The following is an 18347-nucleotide window of genomic DNA, read 5'->3' on the forward strand; positions in this document are numbered from 1 at the left end:
ACACGAAATTGTCGTGACTCACGAAAATTTTCGTGATTCACGCTGACGGCAACGTCGTGAGTGTGCGTGAGCGTGATTAACCAACCAAATGTCGTGTGTGAGCGTGAGTCACGAAAATAATATCTTCTTGAGTGTGCGTGAGTAACGAATTTCGGAAAAACACACTCACGAAAATAATTCCGCGTACGAACATAAAATGCTTACGAGTTGAATTCATTTATAATTTTAGTGACACCCTAGGTGTAACGCTCTCGATTTTAATCATACTCATGTTTTCAATCAGGTTCTATAGATAAATTACTCATAAAATTATTCGTGAGTCACGATATTTTAAAGATTTTCGTGCGTGAGTACAAATTTTCTTTTCGTGAGCGCGAGTCCTACCAAAAAAATATCGTGCGTGTGTGTGCGTGAATAAGATTTCACGTCGTAAGTGTGCGTGAGCAAAATATTACTCACGTGCACACCTCTATTTGGAAGTGCTTTTATAGTTGTGCTTTGAGAACAACTTCCAAAATTTTTTCTGGGATTGTCTTATACGATCCATTTATGAAATGAACTTCTTACCTACCGATAAAAAAAGGAATTGTACTCATCCAAGGTATATTTAGGAAGGTAGTTTCAAGCTATCAGATGATTACAATTTTTTCATTTGAGCAGAACTTTGATTGTCGGTATCTGCTTAGTGGCATAGGCGTATCTAAAGGGGTTTTATGGGTTTTTCATCTCCCCCTACCAAATACCATTCAGTATTTCTTCAAATCATGATTATATATCATTGAATTAAATATTATGGTTTCTTCCCATCTATAAGAATTTATTTTTTCTCTTTTTGAGGTATCTTCACAATGAGCACACATCGTAGCTTTTACCCCCTACGAAAATGTTGCTAGCTACGCCAATGTTTCAATAGACAATTGTGACAAATAAAAATAAAAATTCAAAATAAAATTTTTTTTATACCAAAAATTTTGAATTTTCAATTTGCTTTAAATTTATGACAGAAAAGTATCGAAATAAATTATCATAATTGATGGTAAGAATTACTTCAATTATTCTTGTAGACCGTATCATATTTCGAAGCATACATCGATCATTTCCAGATTTTCTCTATTTTAAATTCCCAACTTATTGAATATATTGTTCGACAAGTGAGAAATTTAATTCAATTTGACTGACAATCAAAGTTTCAATATGGCGACTGACATTTTTGTTTTTGTAATACTAAAACTACCTTACTAAATCTGCCTTGGTACTCATCATAGACCAAGAAAATATAAAGACATCGTTTGACAACTCACCATGGTTTTGTTTATTTGCAGTGCGCAGTCATTCCAGTCAATTTGCATTACAAAAAAAGTGTGGATGTATAGAATTTTAAATTTTTTTCCCAATATTTGGTGTTTCATCAAAAGAACAAAGGGAAGAAAACAAATTAAAGCCAAATTAAAAAATCACTCAATTGCAGACGAAAAAGAGCCATCTACGGTGTGCAGACAAACAACAGCGCTGTGAATTCACTTTCGTTGTTTATACCTTCCTTGGTCTATGGTACTCAGTAAAGCCCATCACTTAATCATATATCCATGATAGTTAGAGGGAATATATATGCAGAGCATAAATATAGTTGTAACCGTTGTTTTTGTTTTGTTTTTTATTCAGTCTGTGTGTTTCAAAATGTATTGATCGAAGTACATTCCCTGCCAACATTTTCGCTCGTAAATGAGTCATTTAGGAATAACTTTAATGTTCAAAACGATTGCGGAAGAGTGCTTTTGGGAGTCATTTATGAGTCTCCAGTATAAAGTAGTTGTGTCGAAAAATGATTCTATTCATTGACTCATAAAAGAGTTGCAAATAATATTCATAAATTAATCAGTAAAATGAGTATTTTATGAATAATATATTTACTCATTTATGAGTTAAAAGAATGATTCATAAATGGTTAATAAAAAAGAGTAACAAATGAATCCCCAAAATGATTAAACATTTATTGATTGGACGAGATAGAAATAACTCGTTTTTACGATTTTTTGTTAACCCAAGAAAAAGACATATAACAATTACAAAACATATTACAAAAGACATAAACATATGAACCTGAAAATTTTCAAAAATGTTTATTTTTGTTTAGACTTACCTGTATTAAAATTAATAAAGTATTCCAGACTTACTTTTTACCTTGATATTTGTGGCCTTTATCCATTTTGTAAAAATTCAGCACAATTTTTGATACTAAAATATATTTTTTATTATTTTTATACCCACCACCATAGAATGGTGACTGGGGTATAATAAGTTTGTCATTCCGTTTGTAACACATCGAAATATCGATTTCCGACTATATAAAGTATATATATATTCTTGATCAGGGAGAAATTCTAAGACGATATAACCATGTCCGTCTGTCTGTCTGTCTGTCTGTTGTAATCACGCTACAGTCTTCAATAATGAAGCAATCACGCTGAAATTTTGCACAAGCTCGTCTCTTAGGCAGGTCAAGTTCGAAGATGGGCTATATCAGGTTTTGATATAGTCCCCATATAAACCGACCTCCCGATTTGGGGTCTTGGGCTTATAGAAATCGTAGTTTTTATCCAATTTGCCTGAAATTTGAAATCTAGAGGTATATTATGACCATAAAGAGGTGTGCAAAAATTGTGAGTATCGGTCCATGTTTTGGTATAGCTCCCATATAGACCGATCTTCCGATTTTACTTCTTGGGCTTATAGAAACCGCAGTTTTTATTCAATTTACCTGAAATTGGAAATCTAGAGGTATTTTAGAACCATAAAGAGGTGTGCCAAAATTGTGAGCATCGGTCCATGTTTTGGTATGGTCCCCATATAAACCGACCTCCCGATTTGGGGTATTGGGCTTATAGAAATCGTAGCTTTTATCCAATTTGCCTGAAATTGGAAATCTAGAAGTATTTTATGACCATAAAGAGGTGTGCCGAAAAGGGCGTGTATTGGTTCATGTTTTGGTATATCCCCAATATAGACCGATCTCCGGATTTTATTTCTTGGGATTATAAAAACCGTAATTTTTATCCAATTTGCATGAAATTCGAAATCTAGAATTATTTTTAGACCATAAAGAGATATGCCGAAAATGGTGAGTATCGGTCAATGTTTTAGTATAGAACCCATATACACGGATCTCCCGATTTTACTTTTTGGGTTTGTAGAAACCGTGGTTGTTGGAGGTTGTTTAGGACTATAAATAGCTGTGCAAGAAATGATTTTATTGTTTGGGATTCTAGAGGTGGTGTACCGAAAAGGGTGTGTATTGGTTCATGTTTTGGTATTTCCCCAATATAGACCGATATCCGGATTTTATTTCTTGGGATTATAAAAACCGTAGTTTTTATCCAATTTGCATCAAATTCGAAATCTAGAATTATTTTAGGACCAAAAGAAGGTGTGCCGAAAACGGTGGGTATCGGTGCATGTTTTAGTATAGCCCCCATAAGAAAGATTTTCCGATTTAACTCCTTGGGTTTCTAGAAACCGTAGTTTTTATCCGATTTGCCTGAAATTTCACTTCTTGAGGGTATAGAAGGCGCACCGATCATGAAAATTGCTTGAAACTCAATGTAAAACTTCCAGATTTTACTTCTCGGGTGAAAATCTACAGATTTAAGATTTCAAATCAAGACATTATTTTATAATTTTCTTGCACACTTACAAGAGATGTTAATGATTCCTCTAAAACTCAAACAAAAATGGTTCTTACAAATCCAGAATCTGATATAGTTTTCATAGGTACAATCTTTAAATTTATCTTCGGGAAGTGTACTGGTTGAATTTTCTGCTTGATTTGTCCTCAAACCCCTTGAAATTTCAAAGAAAACCCTAATATTTGATTCATGGTAGCGGGTATTTAAGATGCGGCCTGGCCGAACTTACGGCCGTATATACTTGTTAAAAGTCACATTGACAAGCATTTCAACAAAACTACTTAGACAAACTTGTACAGAAAACATTTGAAACAAACAGCAAAGAGAGTTATAAATAACTCCCCCAAATGCGTCAATTTCGATTAATTGAAAAACTGCTAAATAGAGTTAAAAATTGCTCACTTCATATGTTCAAATATAAACAATACTCGAGAAGAGTAACAAAAGAGTAAAAAATAAGTCTTTCTACTGATTTAGTGTTCAAAATTTAAACAATCATTTTTAAGGCTTAAAAATGACTAAACTATGAGTCAGTTTTTCGATTGAACATTTTTAAATCTTCCAAGAGAGTAAGTTTTTACTCATATTTGCAAACAATCATCCTAAATGTTGGCAGGGTTATTGTACTCTAGGAAATGTAATCATATTATCCCTCTAATGCCCCAATTTTTTGCCAGCTTATTAAATTTTCAATGTTAACGACACAAAAGCAAGAGAACTAATCAAGAAAAATGTATACCGTAAAATACAGCATATGCTGCAAAGCCTCTTGAATAGTTTTAAATAAGTTTTTTTTTATTTTGCCCATTTTTGTTGCCTTAAGGTGTGTTTTACTAAAAGCTTCCTTATTAAATGAAGCCCGCCTAAAGGCGGGCTTAGGCATTAGAGGGTTATGGCTCCTATATGAGCCTATCATTACTCATTTTTTATGATGTTATGGAAAGGAAAAAATGTTGTCTAAAATGGTTGAGAAGACAGCTGTTTCGGATTTCCACCATAGACCAAGAAAATATAGAGACATACCTTGATAATTCACCATGGTTTTGTTTATTTGCAGTGCGCAGTCATTCCACTCAATTGCGCAATCAAGTGACTCAATTTCTTTTTGGAAAACGAGAATAACCGTATAAATGAGTAAATTTGCATTACAAAAAAGGTGTGGATGAATAGTATTTTATAAACTTTCGCAATATTTGGTGTTTCAACGAGAAAACAAAGGAAAGAAAACAAATTAAAGCCAAATTAAAGAATCACTCAATTGCAGACGAAAAAGAGCCATCTACGGTGTGCAGACAAACTACAGCGCTGTAAATTCACTTGAGATGTCTATACCTTCCTTGGTCTATGTTTCCACATCCTCATCAGTTTCATTTGTTGGACGATCTACTTATTTCAATTACACACAGAAAAGGAATACGACCACCTCAAAATGTTGCAAGAGCAAAATGTTATTTTTGGAGGGGAACATGTAACATGTTTGTCGCAAAAAAGTTATTTTCTCGAAAATTATGTATCTGACTTCGGCCACCATGTATATGTTTGCCGATAAAAGAACATTTTTGCGACAAAAATGTTCCATGTTCATTGTCCAAATTTGCTCTTGAAACTTGTTTGAGGTGATCATATTCCTTCTCTGCATGTATTAGACTATATTGCTAAAGCTTTCTTGTATTGCAAAGAACGAGCTTCCATCATATTCGAGGAACAAAGAAATATAATATTAATAAATTATTTATTGAACCAGATACTTGTGTTATATACAGATTTCTATAATATTTCTATGTTTTAACATTTTATACCATGACCACTTTCTTTTAATTGGGAAAAATAACAATCATAATATTTTAAATGATAACCATGTTCTTTTAAGTGGGAGAAACATGTTTGAGGTGATCACATTCCTTCTCTGCATGTATTAGACTATATTGCTAAAGCTTTCTTGTATTGCAAAGAACGAGCTTCCATCATATTCGAGGAACAAAGAAATATAATATTAATAAATTATTTATCGAACCAGATACTTATGTTATATACAGATTTCTATAATATTTCTATGTTTTAACATTTTATGCCATGACCACTTTCTTTTAATTGGGAAAAATAATAATCATAACATTTTAAATGGTAACCATGTTCTTTTAAGTGGGAGAAAACATTTTTACCGAATACCGCAACAGTTTACACATTTAATTCGAACAAATGGCTTTTCATGAAGATCATAACATTATGTTATTTTTATTAAGAAAGACGAGTTTGGGAACGAAGTTTTATATTCCCGCTAGAAAATGTATCAAATTTCGTTCTGCAGGAAAGTATTTTTTTTGCGGTGGAAGTGGTACATAGTCGAAACAAAAAATCACCAATAATATTGTTTTGCTCTTCGGATATGATCGTGTTCACCTTGTATATTCTCTGTGTTATGATCAGTGTATAAGAGGTATATACACTCATAGAAAAAATAATGCACGGCGTGCTTCCATCATATTCGAAGAACAAAGAAATATAATATTAATAAATTATTTATTGAACCAGGTACTTATGTTATATACAGATTTCTAAAATATTTCTACGTTTTAACATTTTATACGATGACTACTTTCTTTTAACTGGGAAAAATAACTATCATACCATTTTAAATGGTAACCATGTTCTTTTAAGTGGGAGAAAACATTTTTACCGAATACCACAACAGTTTACACATTTAATTCGAACAAATGGCTTTTCATGGAGATTATAACATTATGTTATTTTTATTAAGAAAGACGAGTTTTATTTTCAGGGGAACGAAGTTTTATATTCCCGCTAGAAAATGTATCAAATTTCGTTCTGCAGGAAAGTATTTTTTTTGCGGTGAAAGTGGTACATAATCGAAACAAAAAATCACCAATAATATTGTTTTGCTCTTCGGATATGATCATGTTCATCTTGTATCTTCTCTGTGTTATGATCAGTGTATAAGAGGTATATACACTCATAGAAAAAATCATGCACGGCGTGCTCATTTCAAAACGATTCGTTTATGAAAGTGAATGAAGAAACATGTGGTGTCACACTGAGAACAGGCGGTGACAATCTGACAATGGTAAAATGATACCATGCGTTGTCAAAACAACAACCAGCGTTCATGATCTGAAAACGTTATGGTTACGACTTTATAAACAAAATTAAAAAAAAGAGGTCCGCTGGTGTGACTCGAACCTGTGTTTCTGCACCACCGAGGGAGTTGCCATAATAGCGTCTAACAATTATTTTAAGACATTTCATGGCCAAAGAAAAACGAATGCCGTTCATGAAATCGTGAACGTCCGTGGACGAAATTGTGAACATTCCGTTTTGATTTTTTGTGAACGTTTCCGCTTCATTTTGTAACCGTGCGTTCACGACTATGGAACGTAATTTTTGCTATTAGTGTAACATCTTACAATTTGTAATAAGGGACTTCATTGGTTGAATACATTGGCATTATAATCAATGACTGTATCTTTTTATTGTAGGCGAACATTTGACTGGAGAATACCGCGACAAAGTTACCCGCTTCAAAAAGATTCCAGCAATTAATGATCATGGATTTCAATTGTCCGAAAGTGTTGCTATATTCCGTCACTTAGCTCGTGAGAAACTTGTTCCCGAACATTGGTATCCACGCAAGAACCTGGGTCGCAGTCGTGTCGATGAGTACTTAGAATGGCGTCAACGTAACATGGGTGTGGCTTGCACCGACTATTTCCAGCAAAAATGGTTTGTACCATACCTGCAGAAGACCAGGCCCAATGAGCGTTCCGTAAGTATACCACCGAAAACATATACAAAACAATGGTGGTTAATAACAAAAGCGTCACTAATGTCTTCCATGAGTGCATGCAAATGAAATGACGGAAGCACCTTGACAATGACACCGTTTTCACCTTAAAACTTGATTTAATCTTTACAAGCGCTTCAGTCGATTTGCATATTTTGTCTTTCTTTGTTTTGTTTTGTTTCATTTCTTTCGTGTTAAAATTTTAACGATGAGCTGCATATATTTATCATTGTTTTGTTTCTTTAGGTGAATGTGGCGACCAAGCAACTTGAACGTACCCTAAATGACTTCGAAAATCTCTTTCTCAGTTCGAAACGGTTTATGATTGGAGATAACATTTCATACGCTGACCTAATGGCTATTTGTGAAATTGATCAGCCGAGTAAGTAATTGCAATACAAATACAGTTTCATTTCATGGTATTTGTTGTGATCGTAACACATATCTACACTGTTAGAAAAATATGTTTTCCATATGTTCCGATATAAACAAAATGTGTTTGGGGCACAATTTTTAAACACAATATATTTAAGTGCAAACATGTAATGTTCCTAAACTAACACTAAATGTTTGGGACACATGTGTTAATATGTTAGTATATATTATGTTTGCGGCATGAATGTTTCATAAAAATAATATGTGTGAATGTAAACATATATAAATTTACAAATTTCGAGTAATCATATATATGTTGTGATATTTTATTTAGAGAGCCACAGAGAGAGTGTATAGAGAATGAAATAGAGATGGAAACCGGGAGGGTTGACGAAAGATATCAACATAACACAGCGAGAGAATCAAAAGAGAGCAATTTCTGTGAAACCGTTGGTATGTTGTTTCGGAAAACTGTTTTATGATAAGGCCAAAAATTTGATATGCTTAAGTCTAAATATTATTTAATTTGAATATTAGAATGAGTATTCGGAGTAAAGAGAATAGACATTCGGAACCGTAGACCTTATAATACACAGATGATCCACTATTCTCTTTAAAAAAATGTGTCAGTTCCAAAAATTAATTTTCTGACATTTCGTTTTGATTTTTTTAAAGAGTCAGTCCCAAACATTAATTTTCGCGCATTTGCTTTTGTGTTGTTCGTAAAGAGCAATGCTGCTCAAAATTAAATTTCGTATTTTCGCGGTCACAATTTTTTGTTCAAATATGAACTTTTAATATATTAGTTTATTTATAAATCCTCTGTTGCATCATAAACGTTCTAATTTTGTGTAAAATTGGCAAACTACAAAAAGGAAAACGAAAGAGATTGTAAGCGTGCTCTTAATTTTCTTGTTTATTCTTAATCTTCGGAACTGTCAAACATAGTTTGACACCCATGGCTCATCTATGTATTATAAGGTCTATGTTCGGAACCAAGAGAATAGACATTTGAAAAAAAAACAGCATGTGTTTTCGCCTTGAGAGCAGCATTTTGTGTGTGTGTGTGGACATGTGGTTTGTTTATCATTTTGTCTTGGTTTTTTAAAAGAAATCGAAATGTACGATGGGTAGGTTAGGTTAGGTGGCAGCCCGATGTATCAGGCTCACTTAGACTATTCAGTCCATTGTGATACCACATTGGTGAACTTCTCTCTTATCAATGAGTGCTACCCGATTCCATGTTAAGCTCAATGACAAGGGACCTCCTTTTTATAGCCGAGTCCGAACGGCGTTCCATATTGCAGTGAAACCACTTAGAGAGGCTTTGAAACCCTCAGAAATGTCACCAGCATTACTGAGGTGGGATAATCCACCGCTGAAAAACTTTTTGATGTTCGGTCGAAGCAGGAATCGAACCCACGACATTGTGTATGCAAGGCGGGCATGCTAGCGATTGCACCACCGTGACTCCCGAGGAGTAAGTCAAAATATTCAGGTAAACGAAATTAAAAAAAAACGGTGGAAAATATGCAAAAATTACGAAAGGGCACTATACTCTTTTTAGAGTTGGGACAGTAAAATGAAAAAAGAAGGAAATAGTGAAAAATTAAACAGTGAAATGTATAAAAACAAAGTTTAGTTCCTCTTTAATAATAAGTAGCCCCAGAGGAGTTGGCGGGCACCTTCAAATATAAAAGCGGGCATTAAGTTCGAGTTTTGCAGCTAAAACAATTGAAAAAGTTTATTTTCTTTAAAATGAATTATTATAGAAAAGTAAAAGGCAAAACATGGTAATTTTAGAGCGATAATGCCAACATAATACCGGACTTAAAGGTAAACATGAAATTAAGTACAAAACACGATAAGTTTTAAATGCATTTAAAATGGTGTTAAATGCTAGTAAAAAACTGTTCACGCCTAAATAAATTTATGTGTATATTATAAAATTATTTATGTGTGTTTATACTCGACTCCACGTTCTTATTTTGTTAGAGTTTTTGAATTCCTTCCAAAATTTCAAACTTTTATACCAAAAACAGTTTTTTGTTACAGAATTGTTATTTTTTCAATAAAAAAATAATATTTTTCCAAAAGCTCAATCCACTTCGTTTATATCAAGCACTGTTTCTGACTGTAAATATTTAATAACCCACATTTCGAAGTTTCATAATAAAATTTTAATATAGTATAAATATAAATGTGTAAATTAAAAAAAAATGGTATTCGGTCGGAGCGGGGATTGAACCCACCACCCTTTGCATGCAAGGCAGACTGCTAACCACTGCTCCACGTGGCCAATAAATGTATGTTTCTGTTAAATAATGTTATGTTTGCATGGGCTCGTGTGCGCTGCAAACTAGGCTATATAAACGTAACTTATAACGATAATTGTCTACTGGTGACAATAACAGCTACGTAGCTCAGTGGATAGTGTGTTGGCTTACAAACTATATGGACATCGGTTCGATTCTCCGTCCGGGCGAAAGGTAAAATTTTAAAAATTTATGCAATTGAATAATTTCTTCAACATTATTTGTATTACAGAAAAAGGTGCCAAGAACTAAAAAATTTCGTGGAAGTGAAAATTCTTTGCGGAAAATTCTTCCAATATTATCATATAATATTTTTGGGCTCAAAATGCTTCCAAACATATAATATGTTCACATAAAACAAACATATTAATGTTTCGGCAGTATCCAATAATATATTAGAGAAGCGATTTTTTTGAAGGTGTACCTATTAAAATATGTACAAAAAACTTAAAATATGTACAAAAACTAAGTGAGAAAGGATTGATCTTTTTTATACCCTCCACCATAGGATGGGGGGTATATTAATTTGTCATTCCGTTTGTAACACATCGAACTATTGCTCTAAGACCCCATAAATTATATATATTCTGGTTCGTGGTGAAATTCTGAGTCGATCTGAGCATGTCCGTCCGTCTGTTGAAATCACGCTAACTTCCGAACGAAACAAGCTATCGACTTGAAACTTGGTACAAGTAGTTGTTATTGATGTAGGTCGGATGGGAGCCACCGTGGTGCAATGGTTAGCATGCCCGCCTTGCATACACAAGGTCGTTGGTTCGATTCCTGCTACGACCGAACACCAAAAAGTTTTTCAGCGGTGGATTATCCCACATCAGTAATGCTGGTGACATTTCTGAGGGTTTCAAATCTTCTCTAAGCGGTTTCACTGGAATGTGGAACGCCGTTCGGACTCGGCTATAAAAAGGAGGTCCCTTGTCATTGAGCTTAACATGGAATCGGGCAGCACTCAGTGATAAAAGAGAAGTTCACCACTGTGGTATCACAATGGACTGAATAGTCTAAGTGAGCCTGTCACATAACCTAACCTAGGTCGGATGGTATTGCAAATTGGCCATATCGGTCCACTTTTACGTATAGCCCCCATATAAACAGACCCCCAAATTTGGTTTGCCGATCCTCTAAGAGAAGCAAATTTCATCCGATCCGGCTGAAATTTGGTACATGGTGTTGGTATATGGTCTCTAACAACCATGCAAAAATTTGTCCACATCGGTCAAAAATTATATATAGCCCCCAAAAAAACCGATCCCCCGATTTGGCTTTCCGAGCAAAATTCATCCGATCTGGTTGAAATTTGGTACGTGGTGCATATCAGTCCATAATAATATATAGCCCCCATATAAACCGATCCCGAGATTTAGTTTTGGAACCTCTTGGAGGAGCAAATTTCATCCGAGTCAGGTGAAATTTGGTACATTGTGCTAGTATATGGCCGTTAACAACCATGCCTAACTAGGGCCATATCGGTCTATAGTTATATATAGACCTCAGATAAATCGATCCCCAATCACACAAAAATTGGTCCATATCAAGTTCATAATTGTATATAGCCCCCATATAAGCGACCCCCATATTTCAATTCTGGATCTCTACCATGTATGGACTAAGTCGCAATTTAGAAAACGATGTTAAGGAGTTTTAATATACTACAACCCAAGTAATTCGATTGTGGATGATAGTCTTTCGTAGAAGTTTCTACGCAATCCATGGTGGAGGGTACATAAGATTCGGCCTGGCCGAACTTACGGCCGTATATACTTGTTAATCTTTAATTTCGGGCCGAGTCGGCTATATGATATCCTAGCCATAACTTCACTCAGATTTTTTTTACGAAGTATTTTTATTAGCTACGAAATTTTAATTGAGTTTTTTGGTATATTTTAAACATTTTACATTACTATGTCTTCGTACTTTTAACGAAACTTTTGTCACATTTCATGATTTTTGTGAACTAGGAATGTTTTACGAAATATTCGCGGTTGAAATTTCTTCATAAATGTATAAAACATTTTCTTCGAAACTGCGAATAAAATGGGCAAAGTTGTAACATTTTCGTTTACGATACAACAAAGTCTCGATTAATATGTTTTTTGTGCGTATAGCTGAGTACTATGTTCCGTTTTCAAGCTGTTTTCACGGTTACTTTTTAAATTAATTAGTTCAGAAATATAAAATGCATCGCAATTAATTCCTTGTATATTTTCCATCCTCTATTTCACAAGACTTGATAAAAATATAATCGTCTTCATATATATTTTTGTACTTTTAATTTAGTGTTTTGGTGAAAAACCCGAACATAGTACTCACCTTATAAACTAAAAATTTTTTCTAATTTTGTCACATTTTAAAATGTTTAAATTGGATATGAAATCTATATATTTTTATTGTTATACGTGCTTAAATTATAATGTTAAACCAATATGTGATGTACAGGTATCTCGATACCTGACTGTGACAGACATTAACATAGAACAGGAATATAAAATCTAGTAAAATTTTCAATTTGCAATCGCATGCATATGTTTTGGAATCCAGACAATTTGATACTACAAAAGTTCGTGCTATTGTTTGTTATACATATAATGTAATGTATGCAATAATTTTTTTTCGATATTAAATTATGTAGCAAAAGGCATCGTAATTGTAACCTAAAATCACGGAAATGTATTAAAGTGAACGTTGGATTTATACAAATTCTAGGTAAATTTTTTGAACAAATAAAATAATATAAATCGCTAAGAATAAAGATTCTTGGAGTTCTCGGGGTTTTACAATATTTTCGCTCCCGCTTTCCCCGGAATTAAGAGCGAGAATTACCAGGAATATTTTTCACAATACTTTGCATATAATTTTAATACCAAAAGCTGGTTTTTATTACCATTGGGTATATTAAAATTTAGTAGAGGAGTTTAAAAAGTAAAATAATCCAATCTCTTTAAAAATATATATTGGGGGGCATTTTACCTAACAAAACTTACCTTTGCAATTTTTTAATATATTTTGATAATAATAACAAGAAAGTTTTAACGATATAAGACGCTTATAACGATTTATATTATTTAATTTTAAGGATATTGTGTAGATCTTTATGAAATATTGATAGAAATCGTATAATGCTACGTTGGCATTATATCTGATTCCAAGTGTTTAACAGTTTTTTTTTAATTTCAAAACTATGTATTAGTTTATAAAAATTGGAAACCCACTGATCTAGTGCTCATTCGAATTACTTCATACTCCTATGTGCGGGTTAGGATAGGTTAGGTGTCAGACCGATGTATCAGGCTCACTTAAACTATTCAGTCCATTGTGATACCACAGTGGTGAACTTCTCTCTTATCACTGAGTGCTCTCTTATCCTATCACTGAGGATCAATCTTCCACTATTTCGATAGACAAAAAATTGATTAATCGAATTTTGTTTACCTGGATCCTTCATTGACATTCACTTAAGGATTTCGATATTGATGTCGAGCCAAAGATGCAGTTTCTTTCAAATCTCATTTACCAAATTATCCATTTTCTTTTGCCATATAATAACAAAGCTATTTATGAACACAATCAAAATTATAGTAAAGAAATGTTTTTTCAAAAACAACTTTAAGTCAAGAATACAGAATGCTCATAATAAATCTTAGCCTATATAAGAAGCGTTTTATCTTTAACCCAAAGACTTAATATCTCATTTAATTTAAAGAGAAGAAAAATAGATTTGCCAAAAATTTCAAAGCAATATTTTGTACTTTTTCGGCACGATATAATCGATTTTATGTCGAAAATTAAATATTTACGTGATATTAAAGACTACGCAACCTAAATTTTAGGGTGTGCAATTTACAAAGTATTAAGGACAAATTTGTTTAAAATAAGGAATTTTTATTAAAATAAAGTTTGTAATCGTTCCTACAAAACATTTGTTTTTATTAAATTTAGGAAAAAAATTGGAAATGTGCGTCCCTCCGTTAAAGTCGCATGTCTTCGATCTAAGGCAAATTTTCCTTAATGTAAAGAAAGACATTTTCGATTTAAAGAAATCGTCCTTAAGTCAATTAAAATATTGGATCTTTAGATTTAAGATAAAAACGCTTCAAATATAGGCTACGACTTATTTTGAGGATTTAGCATCTTTGGTTTAAAGTTTGTTTGGAATTAAGAAAAAATTTTGTACTTTGAAGTATCCGTTACAATTTGGATTTTTAAACGGGCATTTGTTTCTACGTGAATAGCTTTATTATAATACCACGAAAAGAACGAAAATTCGATTAATGAGATCTGTACCCTAATATTAATTTTATTTAGATTTAAAGCCAGATACACACAAAGAAAATTTTATTAAAACTCAGCCAACGAAAAATTTTCATTGATATAACGAACCATTTTCATTAATACAATGAAGATATTCGTTAATAGTACGAAACGTTACGTTAATTAACAGAAAATTCTTTATAATAACGAAAAATTTCATTGTATTAACGAATTTGTTTCGTTGGCTGACTTTTAACGACACATTTCGTTAATATAACGAAACTTTTTCTATTAGTGTATGTCGTTTAAAGGGAAGGTTAAGGTTAAAAGGGGAAGGTCAAAATCATTTGATCCAAGTAAACATTTTTTGAGTGCAGAACGCTAAAAAAATAAATTTAATATTTTACATTTAAATTATTGTAAAACTAACATACATTTGCGTCCTGTCACTTGCTGCGTAGTTTACAGTCAAATGAGATTCGCTAGTGTGTGTACTTAGTAAAAAAAACCCAATAAACACAGGATGAGCGTTTTTCAAATGCAACACCTCTTCAGTTTGAGGGTAAATATCATTTTCAACATAAATTCAACTTGACTTGAAAAAGCTCATCTTCAATTCATCTTCAAATTGTTTGCGAATTACAACCAATTTGGCAAAATGTTGACGAAAACTTTGAAAATGTGTTGAAGATAATTGGAGAAAACTTTGACAAAACACTACCCTGAAATGCAACGAAAAAACCACATGGTTTTCAATACTACTTTGGACAACAAAGTTCGTGGAAGAAATACAAAAATGTGGAAATTTTTTAATAATCAATTGAAATTGCTTATAATAATTGGTAAGTAAAACTAAAACACGAAATGAAAACTTGAAGGAAGTCACTAAACTCAAATCTCTTTGCAGACAACTAAAATATTTGGATGCTGATTCTTGGACACATTAAGAGGCTGGCCGATGAAAAATGGTAGTGGCTTATCGAGAAGAGAAAGTTTCCATAAATCAAAGTGCAACCAAAAAAACTTGGTATTTATGTTTTTCCATATCAACAACTACTGGATGATAATTCGCATCACATCGATAGTTTAATTTATATCGCATCATCGGTTTAATTTGTTATTTTGTGAATTGAAATTGCTGGAAATTTATTCCAATTATCTGGCCATCAAGTTCCTGAAAATTGCCAGTATTTTAATAACAACAATTTTGTAATACCAACGTTCTTGAGGAAATCACGAAGTACCTGGTCAGTTGGAAGAAATACAAATTGGTAAGTCAAAATAAAAAGTGAAATGAAAACATAATGGAAATCACAAAACTCGATTGTTTTGCAGAAAACTAAAATCATTGAATGGTATATTCTTGGAAGATGTTGGCCGATGAAAAACCGATGAAGGAAACAACAAAGAAAAGTTTTCAGAAAACTTACAAAGTGCAACCAACTAAAACAAAGTGCAACAATTCCTATATCAAGAACTTCTGGATGAAAATGTGCATCATCGGTTTAATTTGTTATTTTGTGAATTGAAATTGCTGGAAATTTATTCCAATTATCTGGTCATCAAGTTCCTGAAAATTGCCAGTATTTTAATAACAACAATTTTGTAACACCAACATTCTTGAGGAAATCACGAAGTACGTGGTCAGTTGGAAGAAATACAAATTGGTAAGTCAAAATAAAAAGTGAAATGAAAACATAATGGAAATCACAAAACTCGATTGTTTTGCAGAAAATTAAAATCATTGAATGGTATATTCTTGGAAGATGTTGGCCGATGAAAAACCGATGAAGGAAACAACAAAGAAAAGTTTTCAGAAAACTTACAAAGTGCAACCAATTAAAACAAAGTGCAACAATTCCTATATCAAGAACTTCTGGATGAAAATGTGCATTACATCAATTTACATCCCGTCATCAGTTTGATATTTTGTGATTTCCTCTTGCTGGAATCTATTCTAACACACAAGCCAGCAAGTTCCTCGATAGTAATTATTTCAAATTGCCAGCATATTAATGACACCAACATTATGGAGGAAATGGAATTATACATGTAAAAATGTTTATGATATTTAAAGTTGTATTCATAGTTTTATTTATTAATACGTTTAATAAGATAATTACATTTTGATTGGTATAATATTATTATTTTCATATATTATTAATGTTATTTTTAAGATTATTATATTTGTTAACGAAAAAATAATAAAATTTACAAAATCCCTAGAAATTTAGTATTGACTTTCAGTTAGAACTAGGATTGACTTTCATACAAATTGTGGTTTGAAAGTATTCGCAACAATGCTAGTTTTTTATTTTTCTCACATTGAAAACTGTTTGAGAAATTATTGAGTAGCGATGCATTTCAATTTGAGGATTACAATTGAGAAATTATTGCTATTGTGTTGAATTTTACTGTTGAGGGTAATGTCTGTTTTTTGTTGAGAACGCGATTTTCTCAACAATTTCTCAACTTGAATATTACCCTAATCCTTTGAAAAAATGTTTGAAAAATTATTGAATTTTAGTATTTTTCAAACGTTTGTGTTTATTGGGAATTGTGAACTTTATTTTAATTGAAATTGCTGTAAACGTATGTCCGTATTCATAATAATTTACTGGCACTTTATTGAAGGAATTTGTATGGTAGATTGTTTTCTTAAGGTATCTTTATTTGTTGGGAGTCGCGACTGTTGGTTGGAATCAATACCAAAATTCTTTTACATTAGCTCGTATTATTTTACACAAAATATCTTTTCATTAAAAAATGTCTCAATTTCTTTTTAGAATATATTGGTTTTAATCCATTCGCTAGCCGCAATAAACTTACAAGATGGTATGACGATGTGCGCGAAGAATTGGGCCATTATTACAAAGACGTTTCCACTGAGTTTGAAAACAAATTAAAATCGGCTGAGAAGGGACAAAAGGAAGCTATTTCAATGAAGCAGTGATGACCAAAATCTCATTTTATGTCCTGATTTCATGTTACGTTCACACTATATACGAAATCCTGCCTTTTTTGGATTCCTAATAAAGCTATATTTCAAATTTCAAAAAAGTATAGCGCAGTATAAGGGAGTACGTTATGTTTCCCAGCTTAGTTATTAATATGAAAACAACATGTCGACCGTGTTGAGATGATAGCTCATAAGATTAGCGTGTATATAAGAATATGTTATTTTCCAAATACGAGTATGTAGACGTTAAGTGAAGTAAACATTATGTTAAATATATGTATAAATCTTTTTAATATATGTAAAAATCTGTTAAATATATGTGAAATAAAAATTTATTATAGTTTTCACCACACAAGTGAAATCTTTTGAATGAAAGTTGCGGCGACTACACCATATTTCTTACTAGACAACTATCCACACACACAAAAAAAAATCTGAATCAATCACGAAATTAATTGATCCAATTAATTTTTTAATTGAAATGTCTTCAATCACAGAAATGATAGTATCAATTAAAAAATTAATGGAAAGTCAATTAAAACATTAATTGACCCAATTAAAAAATTAATTGAGACCAGGGATCCGGAGCGGTCCATTTTTTTCGCTCCGCTCCGCTCCCGCTCCGGAAAAAAAGAAAAACGCTCCGCTCCACGCTCCGCTCCGAGAAAAAAAAATCGCTCCGCTCCGCTCCATGCTCCGCTCCGCTCCTCTTCGAGAAAATTATAGTATATTATATAATTATATAATCTAAACCAATTTGCATAATATTTTGCGGGTTTAATTAATACCACAAAAGGTTACCTTGTGCAAAATTTGAGAAAGATCAGTTAAGAAATGAGGCCTCTACGGTCAAAAATAAGGTTATTAGGGGCGAATTTTTCAAAATCGGGCGATACATACATGGGAGCTATATCTACATCTGAACCGATTTCGATGAAATTTTGCACATA

The 18347-nt window shown here is 32.6% G+C and overlaps 1 protein-coding gene and 1 long non-coding RNA gene across 2 annotated transcripts in view; both read left to right on the plus strand.

Annotated features, from left to right (window-relative positions):
* GstT4 (Glutathione S transferase T4) overlaps positions 1-17752 on the plus strand; it is a 37653-nt gene extending 19901 nt beyond the window's left edge. Inside the window, exons 2-4 of the mRNA XM_075299159.1 lie at positions 7178-7464; positions 7729-7864; positions 17225-17752. Of these exons, the coding sequence (XP_075155274.1) occupies positions 7178-7464; positions 7729-7864; positions 17225-17391 (590 nt within the window). The 3' untranslated portion in view covers positions 17392-17752. The remainder of the gene's footprint in view (positions 1-7177; positions 7465-7728; positions 7865-17224) is intronic.
* Positions 13311-16667, plus strand: LOC142228671 (uncharacterized). Its single transcript, XR_012720241.1, has 4 exons — positions 13311-15280; positions 15346-15709; positions 15774-16105; positions 16170-16667. It is a non-coding gene; the product is annotated as an uncharacterized LOC142228671 (long non-coding RNA).
* Positions 17753-18347: the final 595 nt, after the last annotated feature.

The sequence above is a fragment of the Haematobia irritans genome, chromosome 3, assembly GCF_050003625.1.
Source record: "Haematobia irritans isolate KBUSLIRL chromosome 3, ASM5000362v1, whole genome shotgun sequence".
Taxonomy (NCBI): domain Eukaryota; kingdom Metazoa; phylum Arthropoda; class Insecta; order Diptera; family Muscidae; genus Haematobia; species Haematobia irritans.